This window comes from Halichoerus grypus, chromosome 15 (genome assembly GCF_964656455.1).
Source record: "Halichoerus grypus chromosome 15, mHalGry1.hap1.1, whole genome shotgun sequence".
Lineage (NCBI taxonomy): Eukaryota > Metazoa > Chordata > Mammalia > Carnivora > Phocidae > Halichoerus > Halichoerus grypus.
This window is the reverse complement of record NC_135726.1, coordinates 16,183,121-16,203,737: the sequence shown is the minus strand read 5'-3', so window position 1 is coordinate 16,203,737 and position 20,617 is coordinate 16,183,121. Positions and strand designations below refer to the sequence as shown.

Here is a 20,617-nt window from a genome sequence, read left to right as displayed (position 1 = left end):
CTTGGCTCCTGGCTGGCTCGGTCAGTAGGGCAAGAGATTCTTGATCTTGGGGTCGTGAGTTTGAGCTCCATGTTGTGCGTAGAGATTACTGGGAAAAAAAAAAACAAACCTTAAAAAATAACCACTGGCTAATGATTTAATCTAAGAATTTGCTTATTCTAGGTACCTCTTATCAGTGGAATAATTTGTCCTTTGTCTCTGGCTTATTTCTTTTTTTTTAAAGATTTTATTTATTTATTTGAGAGAGAGAGAATGAGAGACAGAGAGCACGAGAGGGAGGAGGGTCAGAGGACTGCTTCAAAGCCAAGCAGGGAGCCCGATGTGGGACTCAATCCCGGGACTCCAGGATCGTGACCTGAACCGAAGGCAGTCGCTTAACCAACTGAGCCACCCAGGCGCCCTGTCTCTGGCTTATTTCACTTAGCATGTTTTCAAGATTCATCCGCGTTGTAGCGTGTTCAGAGTTTCATTCCTTTTTAAGGCTGGATAATGTTCCACTGCATGTGTATACCCCGTTTTATTTATCCATTCGTCTTTTGGTGGACCCTATGGATTGTGCCTACCTTGCAGCTATTTTGAATAATATTGAATTGCTGTTGTCAACGTGGGTGTACATCTATCTGAGTCCCTGCTTTCAATTCTTTTGGCTATAAACCTAGGAGTGGAGTTGGTGGGGTAAATGGTAATTCTGTGTAACTTTTTGAGGAACCCCCAAACTGTTTTCCATGGTAGCTGCACCATTTTACATTTCCTCTAGCAGTGAATGAGTGTTCCAGTTTTTCCATATCCTTGCCAACAGTTGTTTTCTGGTTTTTTTTAATAATAGCCATCTTAATGTATAGAAAGTACTTAGGTGTAAGTTTTATCTGTTAAATTTGTGATGTTAAGTTTCCCTCCTATATTATTGTTTTACATTTTATCTCATTTTCTGTGGCTTTTGTAGAAAAGGAGATAGAAAATTTAAAAATAATTATGCCTGAGCATTTAAAAAAATGTTTGTAGTTTTACTTTTTGCTTCAGTAGTGGGAAAAATTCTCTGTCTGTGGCTGGGATAAATACTTTATTCTGTTTTACTTTTTTTTTCATGGTGTTACAAAATAACTATCCTAATGGAATGTATAGTGATATGTCTATATACATATATCAATATGATGAAGTCTGGATCTAAATTAATTTTTCTTTATATTGGGTCCTATTATTCCAGAAACATTGTTTTTTTTCCTCACTGGTGGTTTTACTTAGTGTTTATCACTTATCATGTACTTAATATGCAGTGAGAATTTATTTCTGGACTCTTTACTCATTCCATTTATTTATTTCCGGTTTGGGGCCATTCCCATGTGACTTTGATTATTGACGTGTGATAGTGTGTTTTTCTAATGTTTTGAAGAGCTACTCCTGTGCCCTATTACTTTTTCTCCATGATATTCTTTGGTAGTTTATACATTCTCAAAACAAATTTCAGTCTTTGAGTTCTTAGAAGCATGATGGAATGTACATGGAAGTTGGGCGAATCTATATATTGGTCAAGGAAGGACTGAACTTTCCCATGGTATGGCTTTGTCCATTTTTCAAGTTTCTCTTCTTGTTTTCCATTTAATTTTTCTTTTTTTTCCCCATCTAATTTAGTTGTTTTTCTTTATATATAAGCCTCACCCTGTGTCATGCTAATTATGAAAGATTTTTCTAGTTTTGGTTGCTCTTGTGAAGAACTGAGCAGCTAGTTACCTTGGGAATCCATTGCTTGTGTTTCATGGATGAGAGATAGTGACTGCTTTGCTGTGCATCATATGTTACGAGCTGATCTTCAGTTTAAAAAGTTTCCACTGTTGGCAGTTGCCTTTGCCATGTCTTAGTGTGGCGGCTGAAAGGCCTGTGTGTATACCAAGAGCCTGCGCTACGCTACACGCACCTGAAGATCTTGGAACATACAGTGAGCTGGCGGCGTGTCCAGGATTAAGAACAAGAATTTACAAATCCTGATCTTTTTTTGGCTAACTGTGACTAGAGTATGTCTCAGTCCTGAATGAATATCTGATTCATAAAGTTAGAATGTTTAACCAACATCACAGAGGGAACCTTGTGAAATACTCCTTGTTGGCGAAACCAGAGGCCATTCAACTACCATTTTACCTAATTAGCCCATTTACCGTGTCATCTTGGTACCCAGCTTTTCTTCCCATAGAGGAAAGCTGTCAAAGCCATCTTCATTTCTTTTCCCCTTCCTCCACCATTGCTTTTACCTCATGGTATTCTGGATTTGAGTACTGGTTTTGCTATTGGCTACCTGCATGGCACCTGTCCAGATGGAACCTCTGTGAGCTTCAGTTTTGTCTTAAATAGAATATGAATAGTATCTTCCTCGCAGAGCTATTGGGCAGGTAAATGAGCTAATGAAAATAAATTTGCTAAAGGCATTGTAGGTTCCTGGATTGGATCTTGGAACAGAAAAAGGACATGAGTGGTAAAGCTGGTGAATCCAAATAAAGTCTGAAATTGGGTTAGTAGTAATGTACTGATGTTTGTTTTTCAGCTTTGACAAATGTTCTGTGCTTATATAAGATAGTATGCCGTTGACTCACTTTCCCCTAATATTGCTATCTTTGTGCTATCTTTGCAGCTTTTCTGTAAGTCTAAAATTATTCCAAAACAAAAATGAAAAGAAACTGCTTTGCAATTGATAGTGTTAGACAAATGTCAGGTGGTTTTATTTCAGATTTCTTTCACTAGATTATTAGGTTTATTGAACAAATATTTGTCGAATGCCATTTTGCTAAGGACCATACATGATGTAAAGACAAGGGGGCACCTGGTGGCTCAGTCTGTTGAGCGTCTGCCTTCGGCTCGGGTCATGATCTCGGGGTCTTGGGATCGAGCCTTGCGTTGGGCTCCCTGCTCAGCTGGGAGCCTGCTTCTTCCTCTGCCTGCCGCTCCCCCTGCTTGTGCTCTCCCTCTCTCTCTCTGACAAATAAATAAAATCTTTAAAAAATAATAATAATAAAAATTAAAAAATAAGGGGCACCTGGGTGGCTCAATCGTTAAGATTCTGCCTTCGGCTCAGGTCATGATCGCAGGGTCCTGGGATCGAGCCCCGCGTCGGGCTCCCTGCTCAGTGGGAAGCCTGCTTTTCCCTCTCCCACTCCCCCTGCTTGTGTTCCCCCTCTTGCTGTGTCTCTCTCTGTCAAATAAATAAATAAAATCTTTAAAAATCTTTAAAAAAAAAAATGAGAGGGAGATGGGGGAACTGGGGTTGGGTGTGTAGAACAGAGGTGGGTGGGGCTCTAGGTGAAATTAAAATAGCCATGAACCAATAATATTTGGAGCTGGGTGATAAGTTTATTGTAGTGTTCTTTTTGCTGTTAAATATTCAATGTTGGTGACACACACAGAGTCTTCCATCAGAAGGCACATCACAGCTGGCTGTCACCCTTTTGCAATGTTAGCACCCACTGATGATTATTGCCTAAATCCATAAATTGGATGGGGATTGCAAAACAGTCATATTCTAATCCTATCATGCCTATAAGAGAAACTTGCCCTCATCAACTATTTGGCTACCTTGAGATTCAGTTTGTAAAGAAAAGGCAGGAGAAATGCTTGGGTCTTTCCTTTTATTTACCAGTTTTCAGAATAAAGAATTGATTTCCTCACATCCTATAAAAATGAAAAATGAAATTTTGTTTTGTGTAAAAATCATTATAAGCTCTTGGATTTAAACATTTAAAATATTTCAATCCAGGGGCGCCTGGGTGGCTCAGTCATTAAGCGTCTGCCTTCAGCTCAGGTCATGATCCCAGGGTCCTGGGATCGAGCCCCGCATCGGGCTCCCTGCTCAGCGGGAAGCTTGCTTCTCCCTCTCCCACTCCCCCTGCTTGTGTTCCCTCTCTCTGTCAAATAAATAAATAAAATCTTAAGAAAAAAAAGCTTAAAAAAAAAATATTTCAATCCATTGTGATTATTGTTCTTTTTGATACTAAAATTGTCCCCATATCTGGTTGGGGTTAGCAAAGGAGAGACGTGCCAAAGCTCTTCAAGTTTGTTTCAGATTCTTTGCAAAAATTTCTAATTATTAAGTGGCAAGGTGCAGAATAGCATATACATTGTGCTAGTGTGTATGAGTATGTGTGTGTGTTTTCAAATATATGTGCATATGCTTGTATAGTCAAAGAATATCTTTGAAAGAATCATAAGAATCACAACAGTGACTGCCTCTGGGGAGGAAACTGGGGGCCAGAGGACTGGAACAGGAAGGAGACTTTCTTTATACTGTTTGAGCTTTTATACTTCTAAAATTCTCATAGAAGGGGCGCCTGGGTGGCTCAGTCGTTAAGCGTCTGCCTTCGGCTCAGGTTGTGATTCCGGGGTCCTGGGATTGAGCCCTGCATCGGGCTCCCTGCTCCGCAGGAAGCCTGCTTCTCCCTCTCCCACTCCCCCTGCTTATGTTCCCTCTCTCGCTGTGTCTCTCTCTGTCAAATAAATAAATAAAATCTTTAAAAAATTCTCATAATGTACATGTACTACCTATTAAAAATAATTATTATGAAATTGTTGACCAGGAAAAGAACAAAAGCAGAGCCCCATTTTCCATGGCATGCCAATGGAAAAGACCCTCCAGTCAATGCTATTTGGATCTGACTATGCATGCAGATGCAAATCTAGTTCGAAGGGTTCCCACCAAGACTGCATCTGTCCACAGACCTATCCAAGAGCCCTTGATTCACCACAGGAGCTCATCTGTTTTGGAGCTTTGTGCTACACTTGATTTGGAAATAGAGTATGAGAGCCAGATATCCTTGCGCTGACAAACTTTCTGTGTCCGTGCTTGTATTCTTCTACTCTCAGAAAGTGTATGTGTTGTAAATATATACACATTCTTAGAACATGAGAGCTTGAAAGAACCTCAGTGATAAATCCACTCCATCACAGCTTATAGTCAGAAGAAACTGAAGTTCAGACAATTAAGTTACTGGCTTATGGTCACACCAGTAAGCCAGTGACAGAGCACCATACTCAAGCCATTGATGTGGCTTCAAATAGAGAAAAAAACTGGATTGACAAAGACAAGGAGTGACAATTTAGTCATGCCTTAGAGAATTGCTGTATTTTACATTGTAGCTCTATCCAATACATATAGCCAATGTTCTCTATTAATCCTAATTGTTTGATGTATACAACTTTGCTCCCCGCAAAGACTGCACCCTCCTTGAAACAAGGGCAAATTTGTTTCCTTTGTTTTTCACTACTTCCACCTCTGTCTCCTATGTTCTTGCCTACACCTCTTTGCTCACTTGAGCCCCACTCCCTGGAGGCCCTCTCTACTACTTAAGCCAGACTGATCCTCTCTGTGGATCCTACAACACCTGTGGTCTTAACTACTCAACCACACAGCCCCTGTGACATATGCTGTGTTGGTACTTAGCTGACAGTGTCTTTAGCTTTTTTTAAAACAGATTATAGGGCAGAGACCTTATTTTATAAATATTTTTTTAAGATTTTATTTTTTATTTTTTATTTTTATTTTTAAATATTTATTTATTTTTTATTTTTATGTATCTGTTTGACAGAGAGAGACACAGTGAGAGAGGGAACACAAGCAGGGGGAGTGGGAGAGGGAGAAGCAGGCTTCCCGCTGAGTAGGGAGCCCGATGCGGGGCTCGATCCCAGGACCCCGGGATCATGACCTGAGCCGAAGGCAGACACTTAACGACTGAGCCACCCAGGCGCCCCTTGAGATCTTTTTTTTTAAAAAAGATTTTATTCATTTATTTGACAGAGAGAGCACACAAGCAGGGGGAGCGGGAGAAGGAGAAACCTCAAATCGGACTCGATCTCAGGACCCTGGGATCATGACCCGAGGCAAAGGCAGACGCTTAAGCAACTGAGCCACCCAGGCGCCCCCTCTTATTGCATTTAACTTTTCGATATTGCCAGCTGTTCTCCATAGAGGTTCTAATAATTTCTACTGCTGCCAGCAATATGTGAAAATGCCAGTTTTTCTTATACTTTTACTAGTATTATTTTTTTTTATTATTTACAGATTAATTTTTTAAGGGGGGGGTGGGGCAGTGGGAGAGGGAGAGAGAGAATATTAAGCAGGCTCCTTGCCCAGGCGGAGTCTGATGTGGTGCTCGATCTCACAACCCTGAGATCATGACCCAAGCTGAAATCAAGAGTCGGATGCTTTACTGACTGAGCCACCCAGGTACCCCTAAATATTTTTATTCTTACCAATATGATAGGTTAAAAAATGGTACTTCATCCTAGTCTTAAATTGCATTTCTTTTTTTTTTTTTAAAGATTTTATTTATTTATTTGACAGAGCTCACAAGCAGGGAGGGGGCAGAGGGAGAGGGAGAAGCAGGCTCCCCACTGAGCAGGGAGCCCGATGCGGGACTCGATCCCAGGACCCTGAGATCATGACCTGAGCCAAAGGGAGACACTTAACCGACTAAGCCACCTAGGCGCCCCTTAAATTGCATTTCTTGTCTCATAATTGAGATTGAGCATCTTTTAATACGTTTAGGGGTAATTTGTATTTCCTTTACTCTGAAGTGCCTGTGCATACTTTTGGTCTTTTTCTTACTGATTTGTAGAGATTCTTTTCATATCAAAGAAATTAGCCATTAGTCTGTAATATGAGTTGGCAATAATTTTTCCCAGTTTGTTGTTTTTCTTTGATTTTGATTTTTTTTGCCATTTAAATAAAAAAAAAAAAAACCCCAAAACCTTTAATGCAGTTGAATTCATCCATCTTTTATGTCTTCTAGATTTTGTGTGATACTTCAAAAAGTCTTTTCCACTTTGAGATAAAAATGTTCTCCTCTATTTTCTTTAGTTCCTTTTTAGTTTCATTTCTTATGTCAAAATTTCTGATTCATCTGGAATTTATTTTCATGTCCTGGATAAGGTAGGGATATAACTCATCTTTTTCCCGGTGTACTACCTAGTTGTCACAGTGCTGTCTACTGAATGATCTCTTTGCTGCAGTCATTTAAAATGCCACCTTTGTCAGATACTGAATTCCTATGTGTATTTAATTCTGTTTCTGAACTTGCTGTTTATTTCATCGACATCTGCTTATTTGTGTGTTAGTACCACATTGTTTTAATTGTTGTAGCTTTATGATGTGTTAATACTTTAGAGAACTACCCCCCCCACACACACACATACACATAACACTCTTCTTTAGAATTTTCATGGCTATTCTTCTGTATTTAGTTTTTCTTACAATTTTTTCTAAACATTTTATTTATTTTAAGGAGAGAGAGAGGAAGTGAGAGCAAGCGTGAGCAGGGAGAGGGGCAGAGAGGGAGGGAGAAGGACAAGCAGACTCTTTGCTTAACATAGAGCCCGATACGGGGCTCAATCCCACCACCCAGAGATCATGACCTGAGCTGAAATCAAGAGTCGGAGGCTTAACCTCTTGAGCCATCCAGGCGCCCCTAATTTTTCTTATAACTTTTAGGATGAACTTACATAGTTCTCAAAAATGTCATGATGGTTTTTTGTATTGGTAAAATATATAATTTTGCATAAAGAGAGTTGCCATCTGTTGTGTTTTACCAACTTGGCTGAGCTAGAATAGGAAGAGAAGTATGAAGTCTTGCATATGTGTGGGGGAAACACCAGTTGCATAAGATGGAGTCACTTATTAAACAACTAATTTAGTTGATGTGCCAGACAGTGTTTCATACACTGGGGAGAAAGCAAATGAGTGGATCACAGGTTGTACCTAGGCTCTTTTCCATTTCTGAAGAGCAGGTGGCATCCCATCATGTAAAGAACTTTTGGTTTCAGCTGGCCCCCAGTCTCGGGTGAGCCGGTAGGATCCTGTCATTGCTTCAGTTGTTACTATCTTGGGTTGCTTTAAAGGATGTGCAGGGAGGGAGAAGGAGAGCACAGTTAGTGAGGAGTTCAGGCTCTGGAGGCAGGCAGTAGGGGTGAGAATTAGGAGCCCCTCGACCTCAGCAGGTTATTTGACCTCTTTGAGCCTCAGTTTCCACAACTTACGTAAAATGGGATATTCGTTGCACCTAATGTGTGGGGTTGTGTGTGAGGCTTACATGAGACCATCCAAATTGCTTTGCACTTTGCCTGGCACACTGTGGTGTTCTGTACATCTTAACTCACACCACTTATACTGGAAATCTGACTCTGCTGGTCTGGTGGTGTCTGATTTATTATGTTCAGTTCCTGCTGTCCTAATTGAGGAGAGGCAGTAGAAGATACTTAGAAGCGAGCAGCCAGGTGATAAGAAGGGAAGGGCCTAGAAACATTAAAGAAAGAGCCCGCCTTCTTACCAGAAAAGAGAAGGTGAATGAGAAACAGGGTGGCCAGGTACTTACTGTGTATTGCGTGGGGGGTGGGGACTAGGACCAGCTAGCGAAATTTCTGCTTCACATAAGAAAAAGCTTGCTGGCAGGACATCTGCTCAACGATGGAATGGTAGCAAGTTCCTTGTCAGAAGCATTTAAGAAGAATCTGGATGGTACATTTGTTACATTTGAAACTGCAAAAAGAATTTCTGAATTAGGAAGATGAGGCTAACTCACATCTAAGGGGTTTTCCTACAGAATTCTAGTATAAATGTGCACATATGCAATCACATATGTAGAAATTCTCTGCATATGGCTTATCCATTTTCAAAGAATTCTTCGAAAACCTTGTTTGATCCCTTTTTGAGTGAGAGGATATTGCATTGTCTTGGGGTCCTTGTGAACGTGAGTGATCATCAAAATAATAAAGAAATGGAGAAATAAGGAGACTTGGAACAGACTTATTTGACTTCTTTCTCTTTGTCTATTGTTATCTGGAAGACAAGTCCCTCATCTTTGGCGCCCATCTTTTTCATCTATAGTATCAATCTTTGTTCCATGCTTTGAGGATGAGTCTTTAAAAGAACAGGCACATTGTTGGAAGTTTTTTGCTTCTTAGAGTATAGAGAGCTCTTTGAAGGAAGGTGCCATTTGTGCTCAGCAGACAAATGGCAAGTTTAAAGAAAAGTATGGACCCTGTAGATGTGGCCTTGACCTTGCTTCCTTTCGCACTAACACAGCTCCCCGTTACCCTCCTTCCTGCTCTTCTTTTATTGTAATACATGTAATCAGAATACTTTAGAAAAATGTAATAAAGGTATACAAAAGGGGTAATGTTTAATATATTTATTTCAGATCCATCTCCCAGTTGTTGGGCGGGGGGTGGGAGGAGACCAGGGGCAGGCCATTACTGACTTGCTGTCATTTCCAAAGTTAACGTTTTGTAAAACTTTTTGCTGTCACCAGATACATGCAGGGTAACATTGTAGGTACTGTGTTACCACTTTAAGGGAAAAATCTAGTGAATGTGAATACGAGCCTGAGTTGATCTCTCAAATACGATTTCTCTGTTTTCAGTGAATGACGAGCCCACCGCAGCCACTGATCCTGAAGAGCCCTCTGTTGTTGGGGTGACATCGTCGCCTGCTGCCGTGTCGAGTGTGACCTCAAATCCCACTGCAGTGTCTCTCCCCGCTCCGGCCACACCGGCAGAAGGAGAGGAGCCCAGCACCTCAGGCACCCAGCAGCTCCCGGCAGCTGCCCAGGCCCTCGATGCTCTGCCTGCCGGGTGAGTAGCCTTCTGGCCCACAGCAGTGCTCCCCCCTCTCAAATCTCAGGCTCCTTCACCAGGACAGAAACAAAATGGTTATTTATTACCTAGTGGCTTGTAGTCTCTGGGGAGGCTGCCATGCATAGGAGCGAGGGAGGTGTGGAAGAACTGCTTGTTCTACAGAAATCTTTAAAAGACTCTAAATCATCTGGGGCAGAATCAATGCTACCTTATACCATGACTTGAAATGAACAGCTTGACTAGAAGAGTGTGACTTTTATGGAACAAGCAGCTCATTTTGCCTTCCTTCGTCTTTGAGGGTGTTCATTGAGATCCTGCTCAGAAAACTGCTTTTCTCTCCTGAATTTTATCTTAACTATCTGTGGAGGACATTAGGCTCTCAATATTACTGTATGTTCCTCCCGCAATACTGGGGCTGTTGTTAACATGGACTACTAGTCATCCTTTAGTTCAGAGTTAAATCTGACGGTGAAGACCTTGGATGATAAGAAGATGGCCCCATTAAGCCAAAGGGCAGTTCAGGTTTGGCTATATAGTGAATAGAGATTAAGAGTATGGACCCTGGAAACAAACAGATCTGGCTTCAAATCCCCACTGGAGCCTATGTGACTTTGCTCAGATGGTTCACCGTCTCTGTAAGGGGGAGTTAATAATCACGCATGTCTCTCTAGGAAGTGAAGGGCGGAACATGGTGGGTGTTCCACCTGGTGAGTGATATTTTTGAATCGACTGTGAAGGAACCGTAAAGGCAGGGAATGGTTCTGAACTGGGAAATGAAGTCTTGTCTCAGCAACTACCAGTCATTGTGGTCCTGAAATCCATCCTGGTTATCAGTTTGGTACCAAGGAAACTGTATCAGCAGTCACTGGTCTGGCTGATGGTGGTGGTGGTGGCATGTGGGTGTGTCCTCTGGGCCCTTGTAATTCATAAAGGAAAAGGAAAGGATGCACGGTCTCTTGCTTGATGATAATATGCTATGTCTTCTTAAGCCTCTTTAGAAAACCCACTTGTTAAAAACAAAAATTATAAATCTGAAGGCAAATATGATTTTTACCACATATATATCACATCCTTAGCATTTGGCCCACTACCTAACATATATCTTAATAAAGTATGATGAATAAATGAGAAGTATTGCAAGTACTTCCTAATAACTCAAACCTGGAGAGATCGGGTATTGAGAGGTGGCTCTGAAAAGTTTTTGTGAAGTTCTTGATTTTGCGAAAAGATTAATAACCAGTTGCTTGTGTCCAGCTCTTCCCTACAGGTTTATGTTCTCTTTTGTATGTGGTGAAGGATGCTAGAAAGACCTTTGTTTGGTTTATACTTTCAAATCTGTATGCTGTAATCTGGGGGGAACAGAGCAAAATCATTTTGGCAGAAAGGAGAGAAAATGGCTGCCTGTGTCCCCTGTGAGCTGTTTGTTTTCTTTCCGCTGAGCAAATGCCTGGAAGGCCAGCTTCTCTCCTATGTCAGTCACAGGCAATTAGGGCTAATGGCTCAACATGTCTTTATGTAGGGTGTGTGTGAGGGTTACTGTTCTCTGGGATTGGGCTCTTCCTGTTTCCAGGCAGCTGGAAAACTCCAGGCCCTGAAAACACTCTTTATTCTAAGTTTGGCAGATGGAGCAGCCCAGGGAAGCCGATTCCCCACCCCCATCCTTGCCAGAGGCTGAAACACTTTGCCGAGGTAGAGTTTGAACAAGATCTTTTCCCTCGAGCATTTAGAATGTGATGAGATCCGTGTGGGGGCCTGGGGAGGCCACTGCCCACCCTTAACAGGTAGGATGGTATTGAGACCCCGTTTTCCAACTTAAGGTGCCCATCCCTAAGACAGCGGGAGCTTAGTGCTTCGCAGGCTGGTTCAGGGCCTGGAGATTGGAGATTGCCACCAAAACTGCTGAGTGCCTGGCATGAGGATGGCATGCTTTCAGTTTGCTGCTCTGTGGTGGCAGGTCAGAGAAGACATGCTTCTTGCAGTGACCTTTGCAACTCAAAAGACCTGCCATCACCATACCAGCTTCTTTACAAGTTCGGGAGATCTGATCCAGATGGGTTATTCCTTTATTCCGGGTACCTTGGCTTTACGAGTCAGGAGACCAGTTTTCATCTTTTTAAATACAACTCTGAGCATGACATGTCACACTTAGAATGCTGCCGTGGCTGCCCATTGTCTTTAGGGATAAATTCTCAAATCCTTAATAAGGTCCAAAAAGCCCCACGTGATAGGACCCCACCTACCCCTCAAGCCTCCCATGGAAGATTCTGCTTTGCTCTCTAAGCTCTAGCCTTAATGGCTTACGTTAGTTTGACAGATGTACCACCCTTTTTCTCTGGACTTAGGACCCTCCACCATGCTAGTCACTCTTTCTGAAACTTTCCTCCCCATTTTTTCCATTAATCAATCAGTACTTCCTCTGGGAATCTTTCCTTGACCCCTGGTAGGCAAGGTCACACTGCTCTGTCTACTCTAACTCTTCTCACATGTCTACTTGCTTGTTTTGCATCTCTCTGCTCCGCCGGGCTGTAAACGTCAGGGTGACAGGGAGCCTGACACAAAGTAGGCACCCCCAGACATTTGTAATGAGTAAATTTAAATGCCGTCTTTTTTTTTTTTTCCTTTCTCCATCTGGATGAATGTGTTCCGCTTCTTCGATACCTCATACAGCAACTGTGACAGGAATATTGCGTTTTCTTCCCAGAGGCAAGAGCGGAAGGCTGTCATCCACTGGGTTGACTGGCTTTGGGTTCAAATACGCTACTCTCACAGGGTGGGGGACGCTCTTCCCTGTTCACGAGGAGTCCCTGTGCACTGGGAGATCCCATGGACCATGTCTCCTCTTGGCTGAGGCATTTCTCAGCCACACGACATTGTTTTATCGAGGCATCAGCCAACTATCTCTTCCCAACTTTACCTTCTCACCGCCTTCAGTCTCCTCTACTGAGCGATTGACCAAGGTTGACTTGGGAATCCCGAGGGCCTGTCTTCCTGGTGGCTGCATTACCTTTCTGAACTCCGCAGCATTTGCAACTCTGGTCTTACAGAGTTTACACACGTCTGTCTGTATGTTTTAAGGACCGAAGTTACGGAAGGCTGGGCTGCGTGAGTCCACAAACAGAGCAGCCCTCGGCCCCTTTCTCTCTCCCTGTCTCCAAACCCTCCGGCTTCCTGTACTTTTAAATTTAATTAGCCTGGAAGAAGCCAAGTGGAAGGGTGTGGCATTTTCAGGTTGCAAATGTGCGTTAAAGAAGGGGGTGCCAGGAGGGCTCAGGAGACATGGTGAGGTAGTGGTCCAGGCAGTGGGCAGTGGGGAGCGAGGCCACTTTGATCAGCTGGCCCTGCATCTGTTTTTTATCAGCCCCGAGCCCACTTTGGGAACCAAATGCTCATTAACAGACCGTGTGTACATGGCTTAGATAAACTCCAAGTGCGTCCTGGGCTCTGCAGCCCCCTCAGTCCCTCGCACACAGAGGCACATTATTTGCCTCTGGCAGGCTGCACGCTGCTGTGGTTTCTTACATAAGGGAGGCCGTTGTGTTTGGACTGCCGACTTACCTCAGCACTGCCATTTCACACCAGCCTTTTTCTCCCGCAGTCATTGGCTGGCCTGTTTCCTGCCTCAAAGTAGAATTAATCGAGGAGGGGTGTTTTCTAGATCTTTCGGCTCTGCCATCTCCCCTACCCCCACACCTGGTTATGGACGTCCAGAGGCCCTTTGCCCCAGGTGCTCCTTGAGACACTCTCAAGGATGACAGTCGAGGAAGAGCTCTTGGATGTTTTGTTTGTGGAGAGCTTTAAGACACGTTGGAATTTGGAGCTTCTCTGCTAAGTTATAAACCAGCCGCTGCCATTGCATTTCATTCCAAACTCATTTTTGGCACTAGCCAAGGATCCTTACCCAAGGAGTTTGAAAACAATACTTCTTACACTGTCTGTGAAGAACCAGTCCTTTTTTTTTTTTTTCTCTTTTCTGTTTTTGTTTTATTTTCTTATTTTCAATCTGTTACGAAGCCTTACCTTTGTTCTCTCCTTCTCCACTGATCGCTTAGTTAGCTGTTGTGGCAATGCCAAATAGGTACAAAAGTTTCTAAATGCTTAGAAACTTCTGTACTTTTCTCGTTGCTAAACAGTAACAGTTTGGGCCATGGACCATGCTTTGAGTAGCGCCAGATTAAAGGATTATACTGGGAGACTCTGTGCCTTTTTTGCTGAATATGGTTTAGCTCTTGGCCATGCAAGGACTGTTACACACTTAGGTAGTACTGAATATCAGCACATGCTTCTGGCTTCCTCCTCATCTCAGAATGAAACCTTATTTCCAAAGATTCTTGTGTTGTTCGGGGCTGGCTGGTCCACAAGACCTCCTCACACTACTATATATGTGTGTAATTATGAATTTTTATTCCTACTACACTTCCTTGAGAGCTCCTCAAGAGCAGAGATTATTGTGTCTATCTTTGTACTCCCAGCACCTAGCATAGTACCTGGCTTCGAGGGAGACCTCAGTGAGAAGTATTTGTTAATGACTAGATAAATTATTTCCCGTTCTCAGTAGCATTTAAAATTAAAAAAGATTCTTTTTACTTAGAAAAAGAAAATGGAGAAGAAGAACAGCAGTAACAAACACCCGACATTTAACCATTGGTGCTTTCCAGATTGTGTATATTTTTTCCTGACCATTAGTAATAGCTAACATGTGTTCAGTGTTTACAGTGTGTAGGGGAATGCTAAGTTTTGCCCATGGATTATTTGGTGCATCTTCATGACATTCTGTGGGGTGGCTGCTTTTAGCCTCATTTTGCAAATGAGGAAACCTTAAGCAATTTGCCCAGAACCACGTATACAGACACACGCACGTAAATACACGTCTACCAAAATTTGATCATCTTATAGTATGTGTTTTAAAATTTATATTTTTATTGTAAAATATTTTAAGCATGCAGATAAGAATGGAGAGTAATATGAAACCTACCTGTGGGCTCACTACCCAGCTTTATCAGATTTTAGCATTATGCTATATTTGCTACAGACTTCCCCTTTTTTTAATTTTTTTTTTTATTTTTTAAAGATTTTATTTATTTGAGAGAGAGACACAGTGAGAGAGGGAACACAAGCAGGGGGAGTGGGAGAGGGAGAAGCAGGCTTCCCGCGGAGCAGGGAGCCCGATGCAGGGCTCGATCTTAGGACCCCGGGATCATGACCTGAGCTGAAGGCAGACGCTTAATGACTGAGCCACCCAGGCACCACGTGACTTCCCTTTTTTTAACTTCTCGACAAAGACATTACAAATCCAGTAGAAAGTGTCCATGAACCTCTTCCTGATTCCATTCTCTATATACAGAGCTACATGGAATTGGCATATTCATTTAAACTGCTATAAGGTATTCTATTGTATGAATAGACAACTTTTATTTTAATTCAAATTTATTTATATTTACTATATATGTCATATATAAATATAAAATATAAAAACTTACATAAATATATTTAAACCTGTATATTATTTTAATAAACATATTTGATAATTTATTTTTATATATAATTTATACCTTCTATTTGTATATTTAATAATATAACAGCTAAATAAATGTTTGCATATTTTATATTTATACTATTATTATCTCCTCACAATTATAAACATGCAATGAAGTTTTTCCTGTGCATATCTTGGTTACATGTCTATTTTTTTTTTTTTTTAAGATTTTATTTATTTGGAGAGAGAGAGAGTGTGCGGGGACTGGGGGGGGAAGGGCCAAGGGAGAGGGAGAGAGAGAATCCTCAAGTAGATTCCCCGCTAAATGTGGAGCACGAGATGCAGGGCTGGATCCCAGGACTCTTAAGATCATGACCTGAGATGAAACCAAGAGTCGGATGCCTAACTGACTGAGCCATCCAGGCGCCCCTGCATGTCTGTTTCTTTAAGGCATGTGCTGGAGCTGGAATGTTATTATAGGGGTTGAAGATCTTCAATTTTAGTAGATACTATCAAATTGCTCACCAATACTCGTACTCCCACGAGCATGCATAAGCATTCCTGCTAAAACTTAATATTGTGGGGCACCTGGGTGGCTCAGTCGGTTAAGCGTCTGCCTTCAGCTCAGGTCATGATCCCAGGGTCCTGAGACTGAGCCCCACATCGGGCTACCTGCTCAGTGGGGAGCCTGCTTCTCCCTCTCCCTCTGCTGCTTCCCCTGCTTGTGCTCTCTCTCTGTCAAATAAATAAATAAAAATCTTTAAAAAAAAAAAAAAAACAACAAAAAATAATATGAGTTTTTTTTTTTTCCTTTGGTCAGTTTGATGGGTGTGAATGGTATCTCTTTGTGGTTTTATTTTGAATTTCCTTGATTACCACGGAGATTGAACCTCTTTTACATGTTTTTATTTGGTTCTTTGATTTCCTATTTTGTAAGTTGTCTCTTCATATATTTTTGTCCATTTTTTTTATTTGGCTATTTGTCTTTTTCTCTCTAATCTGTGGGGTTTCTTCATATATGCTGGACACTAAGTGCTTTTTAATTCTGTGCATTGCAGACGTTTTCTTCCAGCCTTTGGCTCATCTTTTCACTTTTTGATGGTGCCTGTCCTCGTACGGGAGTTCACAACTTAAAACAGCCTTGTTTGTTCATCTTCGTGTGCCGTTTGTGTCGTGTCTAAAATTCTTCCTTGTGCTGACGTAAAAATTTTACACACATACACTCTCCACATTTGGTTGATTCTGATACGCTTGTTATTTCACATTTAAACTTGAAAATCAAGATGTAATTTACAAGGTTAATTGGCAGCACTTTTTCTTCTTTCTTAGTGGTATGTTAAAGCATACAGTTGATGGCATTTTAGATTTAATGAAAAATAGTATATTTACATGATTTTTAAACAAAATTTTGATTATATTATGTGTGTTATTTGTTAACTTGCTTTTTCCACCCAATATATGGTAAATATCTGGACAAGTCAATATTATCTATCATGTTATTTTCAGTGACTGTTATACCCATTATAGAAATGACATAATTTATTGTACTAATCCTCCATTTGGGGGCATTTAGGTTGTTTCCAGTGTTTGTGTAACATGCTGTAACATACTGTGACAGATGTACTTACAGCTAAATCTTTGACACATGATTATTTCCGCACTATGCATCCTAGAAGCAGAGCTGCTGAGTTACAGGATATTCACAGGATATAGGAAAGGTTTTTGACCAAGCTGCCAAATTGCCCTTTTGAAAGAGTATACCCATTTTTGCTCCCACCAACTATTTTTTAAAAAGTGACTATTTCTCTGCATTGCCAAATTTATCTGCAAAATCTCTTATCAGCAAAAATGTTAAACTTTTTTTTTTTTTTAAATGTACACCATCTTCAGGAATTGTCTTACCTCTCTGTGAAAGCATACATTTTAATATTGTCATCCTTCACGGAGGAGCTTTGGAGACTTTTCCAATGCAAAGAAATTGGATGGTTGAAGGAGAAGAAAAACAGACTGAATTCAGAAGCCTTGATTGCTGCCGAACAGTGCCATTCTCTGCTTAAAGGGTATAAAGTGCTGGTTGTTGATAGTTCTTAAGAAGGGGTTAGTGTGCTTAGATTGAAAGGAAAGCTCAGTATCTGAAGAAAGTTTCTTGGGGGAAGACCGAGTTAACACATTTCCTACCCAGTTTACAAAGGATCTACTGAAGCCATGAAAATAGTGAGCAGGAGATTTGTTCCCTTGCACCTAGATTTCTGGCTCATAAAAGTCTAAAAATGTCCCTAACAGAGGAAATAAATCTTATGGTTCACCCAGGAAGTGGCCAAAGCTTGGGGAGTAGGATTTGGTTCAGAGTCAGTTATTAGACAAGCATAAAATAAGAAACTGTGAATTCCATGGGGTTTTGGCCTGTGGGGAGTTCAACTTCCACATAGGCAGTTTTAAGAATACTTTTCAGTGTCTTTTTTTGAAGTTGAGTTTTTGTCTAAGTAGCCAGCAAGGCATCTTTTCTTTGATGCGTGTAAAGGTTCCGTCCTGACTTTGTTTTCTAACAGAGTGTATTTTGAATTTTATTTATTTATTTTTTAATTTATTTGACAGAGAGAGACAGCAAGAGAGGGAACACAGGCAGGGGGAGTGGGAGAGGGAGAAGCAGGCTTCCCGCCGAGCAGGGAGCCCGATGCGGGGCTCAATCCCAGGACCCTGAGATCATGACCTGAGCCGAAGGCAGACACTTAATGACTGAGCCACCCAGGTGCCCCTCTAACAGAGTGTATTTTGAATGAGAATCAATTTTGCTAATGCCCGGTGCCTGTATTAGTAAAAATGTGCAAACTAGTAAATAGTAAAAGTTAATAATGCTCTTACTAAGATTGAATTTTTGAGCACATTGATAGGTAAATCTGTGAGGGCCTTTTATTTTATTTTATTTTTTTTTTAAAGATTTATTAATTCGACATAACAATAAAAAAATTAAAAAAAAAAAAAAAGATTTATTAATTTGACAGCACAAGCCCGGGGAGCAGCAGGCAGAGGGAAAGGGAGAAGCATGCTTCCCGCTGAGCAGGGAGCCTGATGTGGGACTCGATCCCAGGACCCTGGGATCATGACCTGAGCTGCAGGCAGATGCCTAATTGACTGAGCCACCCAGGCGCCCCTGAGAGGGCCTTTTATTTTATTATTATTATTTTTTTAAAAGATTTTATTTATTTATTGGTCAGAGACAGAGAGCATGAGGAGGGGGAGAGGCAGAGGGAGAGGGAGAAGCAGGCTCCCCACTGAGCAAGGAGCGCAACGCGAGGTTCGATCCCAGGACCCCTGGATCATGACCTGAGCCGAAGGCGGACGCTTAACTGCCTGAGCCACCCAGGCACCCCTGAGAGGGCCGTTTAAAGAGAACATCTCTGATACTAACCTGAACTCCTTGCCTGCCTTTCAGCACTTCCCAACTTAATCCTACTCTTGGTAAAAATGTGATCCTGTCTAAACATAGGGAAATCTGACCAGGTGGCATGTTGATCAGGGTTGGTTGAGTGGCAAAATGAGAATTTCCTGAAGACCTTTTAGGAAGCCTTTCGTAAGAAATGTAGTTTAGGGGACCAGACAGTTTCCTTTCAGACTGTGCAGGAGAGAAATGACTGGGTGTCATCCTTACAATGGGATTTTTTACCCTTTTAATGATGGCGATGGGGGTGGGGGGCGGGTTAGGGCATGGGCATGGAAGATACAGAACTGAATAAAAAGCATAGGAGCAAAGGTAATTTAAGTTAAAAAAAATTGCCTACGATTAATTGAAATTGGAGACTACTTTTTAAGTGCCTTGGAATACAAAGACCCTGTGTAGTCCATGGTCGAACTGAATGTTACTCGTTGAAGGCCAAGGAGCAATGTGTTGGGAAGGGACCTGAATCAAGCTTGATGCTTTGAACACTGTTTCTGAGAGCATCAAAGAAAGCTATTCAGTGGGAGAGGATATGACCATGTGACCAGGATGCAGTATTGAGACCCATGGGTAGTGTGATTGAAAAGCCTTTTTATCTCAGTGTGAAGAAGATGCTTATAAGGGACAGAAACCTAACCCCTGACAGGGATGTGCTGATGAAAGGTCGCTGCTAGTATCACTTTCTTGGCATGGGGAGACCAAACCAAGACAGTCGGAAGGCTTAATCTATGTGGGTCAGCAGCTACTGAGGAGGCAGGAGAATTGGGAGGCTCTTTTGATTGTCGCTAGAATTGACCGACTGTGTTGCAGTGAATGAAGGGAAGAGGTTTGTGTGAATTCTGAGGAGCCGTGCAGGTAAGGGAGGAGTCGAGAGTTCTCTAAGAAAAGCAGTTAGGCCAGGTCATGGATCAGGGAGGACCCACATGGACATTTAATCTGAGCAGGAGGCCAATTGTAAAAGGAAAAAAATGTAGATATCAAAAAAGGTAATGCAAGAAAGGTCTTGTTCCTCTGGTAACTATTTTTCCAGTTAAGCCAATTGAGAAGGTTCACAGAAGGACATGGAGATTTGCTGGACAATAACAGCCCCTGAAAGAGAGACTTTCATTTCTAGGATCAGCTGGGATCAAAGATGGGATGGACAGATCTTATCCGGGCTTGGAAAGAGCTGCTGTAACTTTTGAATATAAGTGAAGAGGACTTCACACCGATTTTCTTTCTGCCAGCGTGTGGGAATACCACTGTGTCAATTAAAGACATTGACTTCATGGAATTTTAAGTATTATCCCGTCTTCAAATTAAAATATCAGCCAAAGCATAACAAAACCAAAGTTTTCTCTTCGCCTGAAATGAATTATAAAAGCAGAGACTACTTATAAGATGAAAGTTGTAACAAAAGAATTTTTGGAATAAAGAAAAATGTGTGTTTGGCACCTTTTATCTGCAATTGCTACAACAAATATTTTGTCTTTTTTAAAAGGTGTGGCCTTATCCACATATTATGGACAGGTTTCCAAATAGTGACTACAAAATGAGCTGACTCGTTTTATTGGTGCTTTTGTGCCAGAAATGGCCAAGGAAGGGAAGGAGCTAGCTAACTTCTCAGGGAATGCTAAGGAGTTCTCAGCCACTTAAGCCTTCCTGGGAGCAAATGTTATGAAAGTGGTTTGTTGCCATTTCCTTGAGCAGCTTCCATATTTCAGTACTTAACCCGTAAGCCAAGTATCTTTCTCAAGACTATCTCATTTCCAAATTCAGATGAATAAAGAGGGTATCAGATATGCTGCTTTATTCCCAGGCAGACGGGAGGAGTTTGAGGATCTGGTGTGAAGCCATGATATGTTAGTCTAGCTTTTTTGCTGAGAGGTCCTCACATGAAAGGTTCTCCACAGATGAAATACCAGCCTCTCGAGCTGGTAATATTTGTTACTATTTTGTCTTTGATTCAGAAGGGCATCTAGAGGGTGAAAGTCTTTAACTTTTCACCCAGGGTGCATTTTCATCTGGTCACTTTTGGCAGAATATGCTGCCCTTTTAATAAAAAACAGTGAAGTGTTAAGGATCTTCTTTTTGCAGTGGGAGGAATTAGGGCACCTGGGTCA

At 41.6% G+C, this 20,617-nt stretch overlaps 1 protein-coding gene across 1 annotated transcript in view; it reads left to right on the top strand.

The window, feature by feature from the left end:
* The window catches only part of WWP2 (WW domain containing E3 ubiquitin protein ligase 2), a 140,865-nt gene that overhangs the window by 87,642 nt on the left and 32,606 nt on the right, over positions 1-20,617 (top strand). The window contains exon 8 of the mRNA XM_036070803.2: positions 9,393-9,603. Coding sequence (XP_035926696.2) covers positions 9,393-9,603 — 211 coding nt within the window. The remainder of the gene's footprint in view (positions 1-9,392; positions 9,604-20,617) is intronic.